Genomic DNA, 12,927 nt, shown 5'->3' on the forward strand with positions numbered 1-12,927 from the left:
CCGTTGGCCTTTGGTTTTATTGTTATGCGAACTCGCAATAGCCGCACATATATATTTTTCATGTCCTTATATTTGACAAAGTTTGATAGAGATTAGTAAACTTTTAACACACTGTTATTCCACGCGACACATGCAGTTGATGCAATTATGCAATTAAGTTTCAAATATTTTAATTCCAGTCTTACTTTAAAAAAAAGATTAAAACGGTCAGTCGTTCTATTTTTTAATCGTGTCCCAATAAGTAAGTGTATTTATTCCTTACTATTAAAACAAAACAGTCCGCCTTTGTTCATCTGCAAGCGGAGACGTTTAGAAAATGTAGTAGTTACTTTTGGTTCCGTCACGTTGGCAACGGTTTGACAGCCGCTGACCAATCAGCTGTTTTGGTTCCGCAGCTGATTTCGTGTGCGCGCGCATGCCCTCCCCTCTCCCAGGCACCTGCATCGAGCCAGCCAGCAGAGCAGCCTGGAGCAGACGTGCGGGAGGTTCAGTCGTGGTAGGAGCGGATAACAAAATGGGATCGGTCGGTTGCAAGTTTTCTTTGTCAAGTACAACGAAGTCTTGTAGTGATGTTGAAATCGTAGCTGAACGAGCCAAAAGTCGTCTGGCATTAAGTCAGAGAACTTTGTTTGAAGCTTATTGACGTCTCCGGGCATTTCGTGCGTCGTATCAGTAAATAGGGTTACACACAGGAACCAGTTTTTCTCGACGCTTGTGGTTGCTCTTCATGAAACCTTCAGGCGAAGGTGAGTGCGTCAATGTTTCATAGCATGGTACAAAATAGTTTAATAGTATTGAGCATGTTGATGTGTGTATTTTTCCCTGCGAGATCGACGTACGTGTTCAAAATGTGTCACCAGGACAAGTTTCAACTAGTGACGGATTAAGTCGCGTCATCCAGGTGACTAAACACTTAAGGCAAAAATGTTCTTTGCTATAATGGTGTATTTGTTTATTGCGCTAAAACGACTCTAAGATAATTACGTGACACACATAAATCGATTCTTGCCAAAACACTTAAAAATTAGTTTGGCATGCTTTATTTGATAGTTCGGTCAGTAAGGGATTAGTTTGAAAGCTGTTTAAAACATGAATGGTTTATTCAGAAAATAAAATAGTTTTTCCTTTGCTTGAAAGTGGTTATTGGAGCTGTCTGTAGTCAAGTCCTGATACGTAGTGGTGCGATTTAGACTTAACAATTAACCAAAAAATGTAAACATTGGCTTAGTGATGAGCCAGAAGTGATAAAAAACTATTAAAATTACTGTAAAGCTGACAATTATGCAGAGATCTAAATGAAATTATCATAAATCATAATTGAAACTTACGTTTCTAGTGTGAAGGGTTTCGAACGTCAGCTGATCTCGACAAAGCTGATTTTCTGTACAAAACATGTTTTCGAGTTGGGTGTTTTTCGAGATTTGAGAGATATCGCAGCATAGTAGTAATTGTGTAACAGAAGAACCACACGAGTGAAAGTCTGTAGTTAATTGGTGCTTAGTGCAAGGTTTCACTTGCATGTTGTTCACTATCTCTTACAGAACCTGACACAATAGCAGCGGTGGATCCATGGGGGAGGTAGGGACTTAGAGGAATATCTGGATCTGCCACATGGTAACAGAACTTGCACAGAATTTGGTGTGCAAGCATAATGCAATATTGTGATGTGCCATCTCGTGGGTATGAAATTGACCATATATGGTAAATGTGGAAAGTAGCTTTCGATTGAAACAGAGTAGGATTAAGTTAACAAAATAAATTTTTTAAGCTTCTAGAATTAATTACTTGGTATTTTTTTGCACAATTGGGCATTGCAGTATTGCAAGTGGTTTTGTTTCCAAACAATCCTCTTATGAATAAGATACTGAATATTTTTTTTGTAAAAATATTTAAACTCTGTTCTGCTCCTTGATTTTTTACTGGAAAAAAAAAAAATCTTTAGATAACTTTTCAGGGATTTGTATTAATTAAATATTAAAGCTAAGAGCAGTTGTGGAATGAAGTTCAGCTGTTTTGCACTTACTAGTCAGTCAGGAGTATATCTTTTATGCAATAATTTAATTTGAAGTGTACACATGTCAAAACTAGACAAATAAACTTTCAAGTGAGTCTTGTGTTGTAGCCAGAATTTGGATTTGAACGGAGCTTTAGTTTTTTTTTCAAAAAATGCATTTTACATTCAGTACCTACATGGATAAACAGATGCTTGTTTATGTATGTGTGCATATGATCACACAAAAACTTAACACACACACACAAACAATTAAATAGGCTAGGTCTCACACTATTATACTATCATGATGTGGAAGGTGGCCTGAGCTCTTTGGGTTCCCCCCCCCCCCCCTAAAGACACCAGTGGTTAGTCTAGTATGTTTTCTGTTAAACTACCTTGTATAAATGAAAAAAAAAGTATATATATATTTCTCTATGGCACAAATTAAAACACACCAGTGTATCTTCTATGGGAAAAACCAACCTTGTCGTACTATGGAAAGAACCGACCTTGTCATATATAGTTCCTGTAGGTGAGTATGCATATATATGTATGTAGATTTAGTTCTGGATATAAATTTTTATGTTCTTTCTAGTTCAGGAAGTATTTTGTTCATTAGGTAGAAATCTTAAAAAAAATAATTGTAAACTCACGTAGGCCTTGTTATTTAAAACTCATGTAGGCCTTGTTATTTAAAACTCAAAAATTTTTTTACATCTTTGAAAACAGAGTTTAAAACATTATCTCTTCATAATCATCCTTCAGATGTGATATGTTTTTTGTAAAGCATTGATTTTTTTAACTTTTTTTCCGAAACATGATTTTTGAGCCAGTGTTTGTGTTGCTCATCCTTTGCTAAAAATTCACAAAATACAGCCTACTTAAGTAGTTTCAATGAATGGTGTTGTGAATGTAAAGAAGGTAAAAGTATTTGAAGATCTACACTAGCTAGCATTATCAGTAACTTTTTATATCAGTCAATAGATTTCAGTGGTTTAAAGGAGCTAGTGCATTCTCTGTAAATTTAAGGGATTTTTTTTTAAAAGTGACAAGATTTTGAAGTTATAAAAGTAACATCTTATCAGTTTGTACAGCCTATCTCGAAAGTGATAATACCACATGATTCTTATCAATAAAAATGCTATGAGCTAATAATTAATTTTAAAAAACTTATTTGATAATATTTTGACACATCCAGTTTATATATTTTTTATAAGAATGGTACATGCTTGTTGGAGATTAAACATTAAAAATAACTTTAGGCAAACATACATTGGAAGTAATGAATTTGTTGCTATATTTTCCATGTATCTCTGTGGGTAAAATGGGCTGTGTTGTATGCTCATCAAAACTTTTCTTTGGTGATCTGATTATTCTGACAGGCAGACTGAAGTCTTTTGTGTTGGTCTACTGAAAATGTTAAATTTTATTCAGGGCTCGTATGTATCCTTAATATCCTTGAAAAGTCCTTAATTTGCGTTCAATTGAATAAGGGCCATTAAAAGTCCTTAATTTTCATTATAAATCCTTTAAAAAAATCCTTAATAACGACTGATAGCGTGCAAGTAATGGATGAAAGCGGATTCTTTTGTTTCCGACTTGGCGGCCAACAACGCTCAGTGTACGTGTTCAGTGGTAAAAATTTTGTGCCACATGATTAGATTTTATGTATAAAAAAATGTTTTGAATTAATTTTTAATCATCAACATCTCACCTTTAAACTAAAAAGGTGTGTTTAATGTCTTACTTTGAACTTACAAAGTAAAAGTAATAAGTGTTCAAATTAAATGTTTTTACTGTAAATTTCAGATACACTATACTTGGGTTAGATATGTGTACCCAGTGGTGGACCTAGATTCTGCGGGGCCCTGGACAATTTATTTCAGCGGGGCCCTTGTATCTCGGTGGGAGGAGGGGGGGGGGGGTAGGGTCTTATCAGACTGGAGTATGGAATACCACTGGGGAAAGGGGGATTTGTGGTCACTCTCCCGGAAAATTGGAAAATTAAACTTTTGAGCCTACATGGAACCTAAATTTCGACGATGGTAAAGAAATTTTATTTCGTGGTAAATTGTAATTGGGTTAGTTTTATTAATGCATACAATTTAATTCTGGTAAAATCTGGTTATTTTACAAGTCTATAAAATCTGTGAATATTTTTTAAAGTGAAATCATAAAAAAATATAAAAAAGCAAAAACATAAACAATATTTAATTTGTTTTCATTTACACACATACAGTATTTTTTCACATAAAATAAAATTATACAAAGAATAAAAATAAAAATAAAAATACGAAAATAAATTTGCATCCACTACCACCAGAAATTATCTTCAGGTGGAAGCTCGGGAGCTTCATCTTCTCTTTCATAGGAGAACATTTTATTTTTACGCCGTCTTCTGCTGTTCTTAAAGACACTATTGATGCCAACTTCTTCTGCTACTTCTCTTGCTGTTACCAATGCCGTATTGAAGCCACTCAGACGATATTCATCTAACCACTTGACAAATGTTTTCTAAGTGCTTAACTGCCACACCTAAATGCACATTTACGTTTTGCCATACCTTACTGATGGTGTTTATTTTGACAAGAATATCGTACCACACCACAAGAGATGCAACAAACTCGTATGTAGTAATTTCGTTTTCTAACGATTGACACTCACTATTAAACCACAGTCTGTGTTACTCTTACGAAGACTTGAAAAAGCATCACAAACATTGCTTAGCTGATACCTCGCAGCTTTTACATATTCAATTCTGTACTCCCATCTGGTTTCGGAAAGAGGTTTGAAAGATTTGAGAGATGCGACTTCAGAATAACCCATCGTTCACTTGAGCAAGAGAAAACTGTGTACAGTCTTTGCAAAAGACCAAAAAATGTCTGAGCTTGAGCACAAGTTGAAGCTGCGTCTCCCAATACTAAGTTCCAGCTGTGGCTTCCACACGGTACAAAGAATGCAAGAGGATTAATGTTGAGTAGCCTTCTTTGTACACCGCTCTTTTCCCCACGCATGTTAGCACCATTGTCATAACCTTGACCCCTACAGTTGACAATGGACAAGCCTAACTCCTCCAATTTGTTTATTATAGTACCTATTAACTGTTCAATAAATGTTAACATGATGAGCAGTATTTTAATAATTTTCCTTGTTGAAAATCAGGTCCAAAATCTGGGATATTTTTTTTTTTAAAGTCTTTTTTACTTTTATATAGTTTAAATATTTCGCTCTGTGAATCGAATGGTTTGATAGTCGACATAGCTGTTCCGGCAACAAATTCTAGTGGCGGGTGTGAAAACTATGTGATTCGCATACATATATATTGTAGATGAAAACATAGTTTGCATGCATGTTTATCACGCTCAGCGTTATTTTAAAGAATTTTACATTAAATTTTATGTCAGAGATTTGTATTATAAGTGTATTTGCAACATGAGAACAAATGAGTTTGCTTGTTACCGAGGTTAGATGTTGAACATTTCTGGAGAATACTGAAGACTACCCTATATAGCTACTTGTATATGAAAAATGTATGATTATGAACATAATGATTATCAGTTTTAATTTAAAGTTTTATTTTATATTGTACTTCAATAATGTCAGAGTAACAACTTAACCAATAGTTAGATGGTTCATGGTTTGCCTTATTAGAAATAGGTACACAGATCAAAATTCAGTGGTACTGGGAAAGTTATTTATGATCTCAGATCGACAAAAACTGTTGTTTTTCATCTTGCAGAGATTAGGAAAGGTCAAAGTTGAGTCTTTCAAGTGCCAGGCGATGTTTGAGTTTCTTATCTTGAAGTGTATATCACTATCAGAATGAAATTGTAAACTGCTGTACTCAACTGGGACATGCAATAATTTAAACTGCATGCCATACATCCAGTTAAACAAAAAAGATTGCAATTTTTTCATGTAAGTTATTTATTTTACCAAAAATAAAATTTGGAGAAGGTTAGTTGATGAAAATCAGAACTTTTACTCCCAAATTAATACTCATCAATATCCAAAAATATTTGTTGGAAAAAAAAAGTTAATACAAGTCCTTTCTATAAAAATAACTTAAATTACTTATTGATATGAATAGTTGATCATATTTTGGACAATTTGTCATTAACCAATTAAAATTAACTTAGAATTGTATTAAATTAAAATATATTTTCAATGAAAAGAGTTTTGGTTGAGTTGTTGGTCGACAAATTCACACAATAAAAAATATTAGAAATACGGTAACATTTTTTTCCCATTCCATCCTTTTGCATTTCAGTCATTTTTAAGTATTTTATCAGTAGAAATAAACTTTAGAGAAGATTGGTTCAAACACAATTGTAATTTACAAATCCTTCAGTTACATAATTTGCAATAACTGCAATATATGATTTTCTTCAAAAATTAAACAAAAAATTAAATATTTTTTTTTATTCTTTATAAGAATAATATAAAATATTTATAGAATACGTAAAACATTTACAGTTTTATTTTGAATTTATACTTAACTAATTAATTTGAAATAAGTTATTCAGGTATACCTTATTTCTAATTTTTCTTGGCAAAATTTTAAGTCTTAGTCTCACATTACACCTTCCTTGCATTTGTTGTTTTACCACAAATATTTTTTAAAGTTTTACAATTAGTGTAATATCATGGGTGTATAACTTTGTGCAAGTGTTGATAGTTACGTAGACTTGCACCCATTTGTGCACCCATCACATTACACTAATTGAATATCTTTTAAAATATTTGTGCAGAGTGGCAACAAATGCAAGTGAGGTATTGAGTTCAAATCTTACAAATAAAGGTAATGATGAAAAAAAAAATCAACATGGCGTATGCGATTGCACCCTAAAGGGGATACTTCTGGTTAATTAACATTTAGAAATTTTCCATTAAATTAAATGATCTGCAGTAACTCAAAAAATTATAAGAATGTGTACATGTATATAAACTATATGTATTGTTTGTATGCATATTTGTTTTATTTCATTTTTTATATAATTTATGTCCATATTATACATATCGTACTGTCAAAGTAATACGGCCACATGTCAAAAGTAGAAACTTTTAACACAATTAAACAAAAGGCTATATTATTGCAATAACATGGTTAAATTTCAGACTTGCGTCCATCTCGCAACATCGTGTTTCGACCGTTATTTTTAAAAATTCAGGTATGGCCTTATTACATTGGTAAGATTAGCAGATGTTGTTTCCATTGGCGATCTTAACTCATTTTCACATTTTTTTGAGATATGGCTCTATTACTTTGACAGTGCGATATGTTTGAAGTGTTGTGGGTTCGTGTCTGATTGTTGTGGAGAGGTTAGAGTCGCTCCACTGGTGTGTGCGGGTGTTACAGACATGCACGCCATGCTGGAGGGGGGAGAGGAGCGGGCCGAGCCCCACGAGGTGTTTGTGGACCTGGGGGTGCTGGTGGTGGAGGGCCGGGTCCCCGGCGGGGCGTGGGCCGCCACCCGTGGCTACGGGGAGGGCCCCCACTGCGCCGGCCTGGGGATAGCGGGCAGCACGGGCCGCCACGACTGCGATCCAGCCGGCAACAGCCTGGTGAGGGTCCCCACACATCGCAACAGTTTTTGGGTAGTGCGTTGTTTCACCTATAGCAATTTTCACCCAAAGCCGTTCTCGCCCCCAAAGCCGCTCTCGCCCCAAAGCCGCTCTCGCCCTTAAAGCAGTTCTCGCCCCCAAAGCTGTTCTCGCCCCCAAAGCTGTTCTCGCCCCCAAAGCTGTTCTCGCCCCCAAAGCTGTTCTCGCCCCCAAAGCCGTTCTCGCCCCCAAAGCCGTTCTCGCCCCCAAAGCCGCTCTCGCCCCCAAAGCTGTTCTCACCCCCAAAGCTGTTCTCTTCCCCAAAGCTGTTCTCGTCCCCAAAGCTGTTCTCGTCCCCAAAGCTGTTCTCGTCCCCAAAGCTGTTCTCGTCCCCAAAGCTGTTCTCGTCCCCAAAGCTGTTCTCGTCCCCAAAGCTGTTCTCGCCTCCAAAGCAGTTCTCGCCCCCAAAACTGTTCTCGCCCCCACAGCAGTTCTCGCCCCCACAGCCGTTCTCGCCCCCACAGCCGTTCTCGCCCCCACAGCAGTTCTCGCCCCCAAAGACTTAAACCAGCCTCTAATTTCCTTAAACTGGCATTTTGTTCTAAGCTATTGTGCCTGAAGTCTTTTAAGCCTAAGATTAAACTTATGTGAAAGTTGTTTTGCCTGTAGTCTTGTGCCAGCTGTTATTTTGCCTAATCGTGTTCCTTAAATTCCATCAACCTAAATTTATTTATTTAGCAAGAATATTGTATAAGATTGGTGGTTGTCACTTTTAGGAGTAGACTGTAGCTTTAGTCCAGAACAACTAATATGCTGTAAAAAGTGTATAAAAAGTATGAAAATTTTAAATTTCAAATAGGCCTATTTTTTTTACACACTCCTCTTTTTTTTCTTCTTTTTTTTTGTGATTGATTCCACAGAAATAAGAAAGTGCCTGGAAACTGAGAATATGCTAGATCTCATGGCGATGATGTGGTGGCCATTTAACTGTTGATTATTTGATGTACTTATTACCTATACAACTGTTAACTCAGATACCATTTTAACACACATTATAGTGCATTTAAAATCATGAAATTACACAGCATTTTAACAAAACTCAATTCAGAATGCAAAAACTTTATGTTTTAATATATAAAATGAAATGCAAGGAATTTATTTTCATTAATTTGTTATACAATGTAAGGACCAAATGGCTATAGGAAAAAAAAAGTTATTTTAATTTGTTTGGTCTTAAATATCTTACTAACACAGTTTTGCATTTCCCACCTAACTATCTGCGTTGGAAAAAAATGCATGTGGATTTATTCTTATCGTTACCAGTAATTCTGTACAAGACATGCTAATCCCAGATTAAATTATTTTAAAAATGCATCATTTATCATAGTAATAATTTTTTTTGGTGAAATAAGTATTAAGGAAAATTTTGGTGAAATATTTGTAGAATAAGTAATATTCTGTTCATTATCAACCGAAAAAAGTAATAAATAACACCATAACATTTTCTTTTAAAAAAGAATTTGATGTGTAAATAAGCATAACGATGGCTTAGAATGAAAATCTTGCATCTCATACCGAACATACGAGGTTTTCTCTCTACAATGTGGAGTGCTACTGATATACGTGGGTTTCTTTTTTTCCAGATAGAAAGCAGTAGGATGCACATTTTATTTCTTTCAGCCAAACATTTTGTGAGATACGAGGTTTTCCAGCCAAAAACATAAAAAACGTAATTTCGTCCAAAAATTGAGATACGAGGTTTTCATTCTAAGCCATCGATAAATTATTTTCTCCAATTTTGGGGCGTTGAAGCAAAATGATGAGGTGGTACGTGTAGTGAGTGGGTGGTTGACGTGGTTCGCAGTGCAAGAGGGCAGAGAACCTGCAGAAGCACATGCAGCTGCTGTGGCAGAACAGCATCCCGATGTGCATCGAGGTGCTGCTGTGTCCCGACTGTCCCTGCGGGGCCCAGAAGAGCCAGTCCCCGGAAGTGTCCAACATACCGTCGCCCACCGACCTGCTCCTGGAGCAGTGGATGATCACCATGGTCTCCAGGAAGTACGTGCGCGCCGTTACGTTTCCGTTACTTTAAAGGTTTCACGATTTGTAAATTGTTTGCCAATAACTTGTGGTGTGTTATGAGGTTGATTTGAGCAAGGCATGGAGATTTTAGTTATTTTATTTGAAGCATTAGAATCATTATGGTTACATTTTGGCAAAACAGATTGTCACTATACAATACATTGTTTGGGAGATATATATATATATATATATATATATATATATATATATATATATATATATATATATATATATATATATATAATAGAGAGCAGCAAGGAGTTGCTAAGTATTAATATATGAATATCGTTGAGTCATGCCGGTGGAGCTCAGGTATCATAATGAGCAGCAAACAATACGTCCCGGCCAGGGTTTGGTGCCGTCTTCATTAACGATGATGGCATAGTGACACGCTCTCGGGTGCAGGGGCGTCGAATGGGCTTGACACCGCTCCTGGGGGTGAAGGAGGCAGGTGGGCGACCAGGAATGGATGCAACCTGTCTTTTCCTGGTTCCTGTTGTTTAAAACCCTTGAGGAGAGAGCGCCGTCGGCAGTGTATTGCAGTGTCGTGGCTCGCTGCCTTGGTTTGTGGACTGTTGCCAGCTGCTCTTGAGTCACAGTCCACTGCGTTGCACTTTTTGTTGGGACATACTCCTTGGAGGTGTTTTGCACCTTGTGGTGACGGTTGTGGTATAAGCTGCTCGTAACTGCATGCCAGCTACGGACTTATGGCTTTGTCTATCGTGCAGAGTTGATTATCACTTATTTTTTTGTCATAACTGTTAAATGATGGCTTTTCCTGTAAATTAATCACAATAGCTCCCTTGCATTTATTGGCTCACCTCATATTTGTTCCTGATGAACGGAACATATCTCAGTTCCCGAAACATTGCGACCGGTTGTCTTTCGAACGTTACTGTGCTGGCATTGTGTTGTAAAAATACCTGTTCAATTTTATTGCTGGGTTCGCATGTGCGTTGCTGTATTTTTGGTGTGTCATCCAGATTATTTGTTTAGTATCATCATTGGGTTCCTCTGTCACTGTGTTCTTTAAATGATTCTTGTAATAAGGAAAATTGATTAAAATAGTTATTTTGGACATTTGCCATTACTAGTTTGCACTGAATTGTCAGGACAGACAAAAAAGAAAAAAAATATATAATTTAAATTAAAATACAAAAAAAAAAGTTGTATACAGTACATTAGTATAGGTATAAAAAAAGTTTGAAATAAGTTCTATAAAAAAATACAGAGTAACTTTACTGTTAAACAAATTCTCAGCTATCACGTTGCAACCATAATTCAGACTCATTCAAAATATCATTAAAAAATTGTAAACCGCTCGAAAACATGAAACACTTTACTGAAATGAAAATGGACAGTAATGATAAACTCTGAACAAACTAATCCTTCTGGCTGTGCAGTAATGTGACCTGGCAGCTAAGGTCATGAGTCAGAATCCATCCAAAAAATCTGAACGCAAGTGGCTCTTTTGGTGCTGGATTAATGAATGTGTTGAACTATAGAAGGCCGAATTAGACCTTTCACTGTACTAGTTTCCCGTTACTGAATGTGTTGCCTGCCGATTGTTTCAGCGTGTTGCTGTGGTCCAATGAGCATCTCCGTGCTTGCAGGCACCTCGAGCAGCCGCAGGTGCCGGCCCGAGGGCTGTTCCAGGCGGTGCGGTCGCAGCTGCACTTCTCGCAGCTGGCCGCCTGGTGGAGCCGCAGCAAGGGGGGCAGCCCTGTGCATGTCAGCTACCGCGTCACCGTCCCGGGGGAGGCTTTTGCCTCCCAGTTCCAGCGCCCGCCGCTTGAGCACAGCTTCCCTGTGGCTGTCGTCGCCAGGAACTCGGCCATCAAGGTCGGTCTTCTCTCCCTGTTGTCTAGTCACCCTGTTAGCTTATTTCCCTCCATCACTCTCTTCCTTTGTCTCCTTATCCCTTCCTTCACTTTCTCTTCTCCCTCACCACCCTTTCTCTCATCCCTCACTATCTCATTTACTCTATAATTTTCACCCCCCTTCCAAAAACCTCTCTATTACACTATCCTCCTGTCACCCCCTTCGTCTGTCACCCCCTTCGTCTGTCACCCATCTCCCCGTCTGTCACCCATCTCCCCGTCTGTCACCCATCTCCCCGTCTGTCACCCATCTCCCCGTCTGTCACCCATCTCCCCGTCTGTCACACATCTCCCCGTCTGTCACCCATCTCCCCGTCTGTCACCCATCTCCCCGTCTGTCACCCATCTCCCCGTCTGTCACCCATCTCCCCGTCTGTCACCCATCTCCCCGTCTGTCACACATCCTCCCCGTCTGTGACCCACCCTCCCCGTCTGTGACCCACCCTCCCCGTCTGTGACCCCCTCCCTCCCCGTCTGTCACCCCCTCCCTCCCCGTCTGTCACCCCCTCCCTCCCCGTCTGTCACCCCCTCCCTCCCCGTCTGTCACCCCCTCCCTCCCCGTCTGTCACCCCGTCTGTCACCCCCTCCCTCCCCGTCTGTCACCCCCTCCCTCCCCGTCTGTCACCCCCTCCCTCCCCGTCTGTCACCCCCTCCCTCCCCGTCTGTCACCCCCTCCCTCCCCGTCTGTCACACCCTCCCTCCCCGTCTGTCACCCCCTCCCTCCCCGTCTGTCACCCCCTCCCTCCCCGTCTGTCACCCCCTCCCTCCCCGTCTGTCACCCCCTCCCTCCCCGTCTGTCACCCCCTCCCTCCCCGTCTGTCACCCCCTCCCTCCCCGTCTGTCACCCCCTCCCTCGCCGCTTGTCAAACCCCCTCCCTCGCCGCTTGTCAAACCCCCTCCCTCGCCGCTTGTCAAACCCCCTCCCTCGCCGCTTGTCAAACCCCCTCCCTCGCCGCTTGTCACCCCCTCCCTCGCCGCTTGTCACCCCCTCCCTCGCCGCTGGTCACCCCCTCCCTCGCCGCTGGTCACCCCCTCCCTCGCCGCTGGTCACCCCCTCCCTCGCCGTTGGTCACCCCCTCCCTCGCCGCTGGTCACCCCCTCCCTCGCCGCTGGTCACCCCCTCCCTCGCCGCTGGTCACCCCCTCCCTCGCCGCTGGTCACCCCCTCCCTCGCCGCTGGTCATCCCCCCTCCCCGCTGGTCATCCCCCCTCCCCGCTGGTCATCCCCCCTCCCCGTCTGTCACTCCCCCTCCCCGTCTGTCACTCCCCCTCCCCGTCTGTCACTCCCCCTCCCCGTCTTTCAATCCCCCTCCCCCTCCCCGTCTGTCACTCCCCCTCCCCCTCCCCATCTTTCAATCCCCCTCCCCCTCCCCGTCTGTCACTCCCCCTCCCCCTCCTCATCTGTCACTCCCCCTCCCCCTCCTCATGT

At 40.3% G+C, this 12,927-nt stretch overlaps 1 protein-coding gene across 5 annotated transcripts in view; it reads left to right on the forward strand.

Annotated features, from left to right (window-relative positions):
- The first annotated feature begins 464 nt into the window (after positions 1-464).
- LOC134539524 (atos homolog protein A) overlaps positions 465-12,927 on the forward strand; it is a 41,531-nt gene continuing 29,068 nt past the window's right edge. For 3 of the 5 annotated variants that reach the window (XM_063381617.1, XM_063381615.1, XM_063381618.1), the window contains exons 1-4: positions 465-746; positions 7,353-7,558; positions 9,402-9,595; positions 11,194-11,461. In XM_063381617.1, coding sequence (XP_063237687.1) covers positions 728-746; positions 7,353-7,558; positions 9,402-9,595; positions 11,194-11,461 — 687 coding nt within the window. In that variant the 5' untranslated portion in view covers positions 465-727. The remainder of the gene's footprint in view (positions 747-7,352; positions 7,559-9,401; positions 9,596-11,193; positions 11,462-12,927) is intronic. The other 2 variants (XM_063381616.1, XM_063381619.1) reach the window with 1 other exon arrangement.

The sequence above is a fragment of the Bacillus rossius genome, chromosome 15, assembly GCF_032445375.1.
Source record: "Bacillus rossius redtenbacheri isolate Brsri chromosome 15, Brsri_v3, whole genome shotgun sequence".
NCBI lineage: Eukaryota > Metazoa > Arthropoda > Insecta > Phasmatodea > Bacillidae > Bacillus > Bacillus rossius.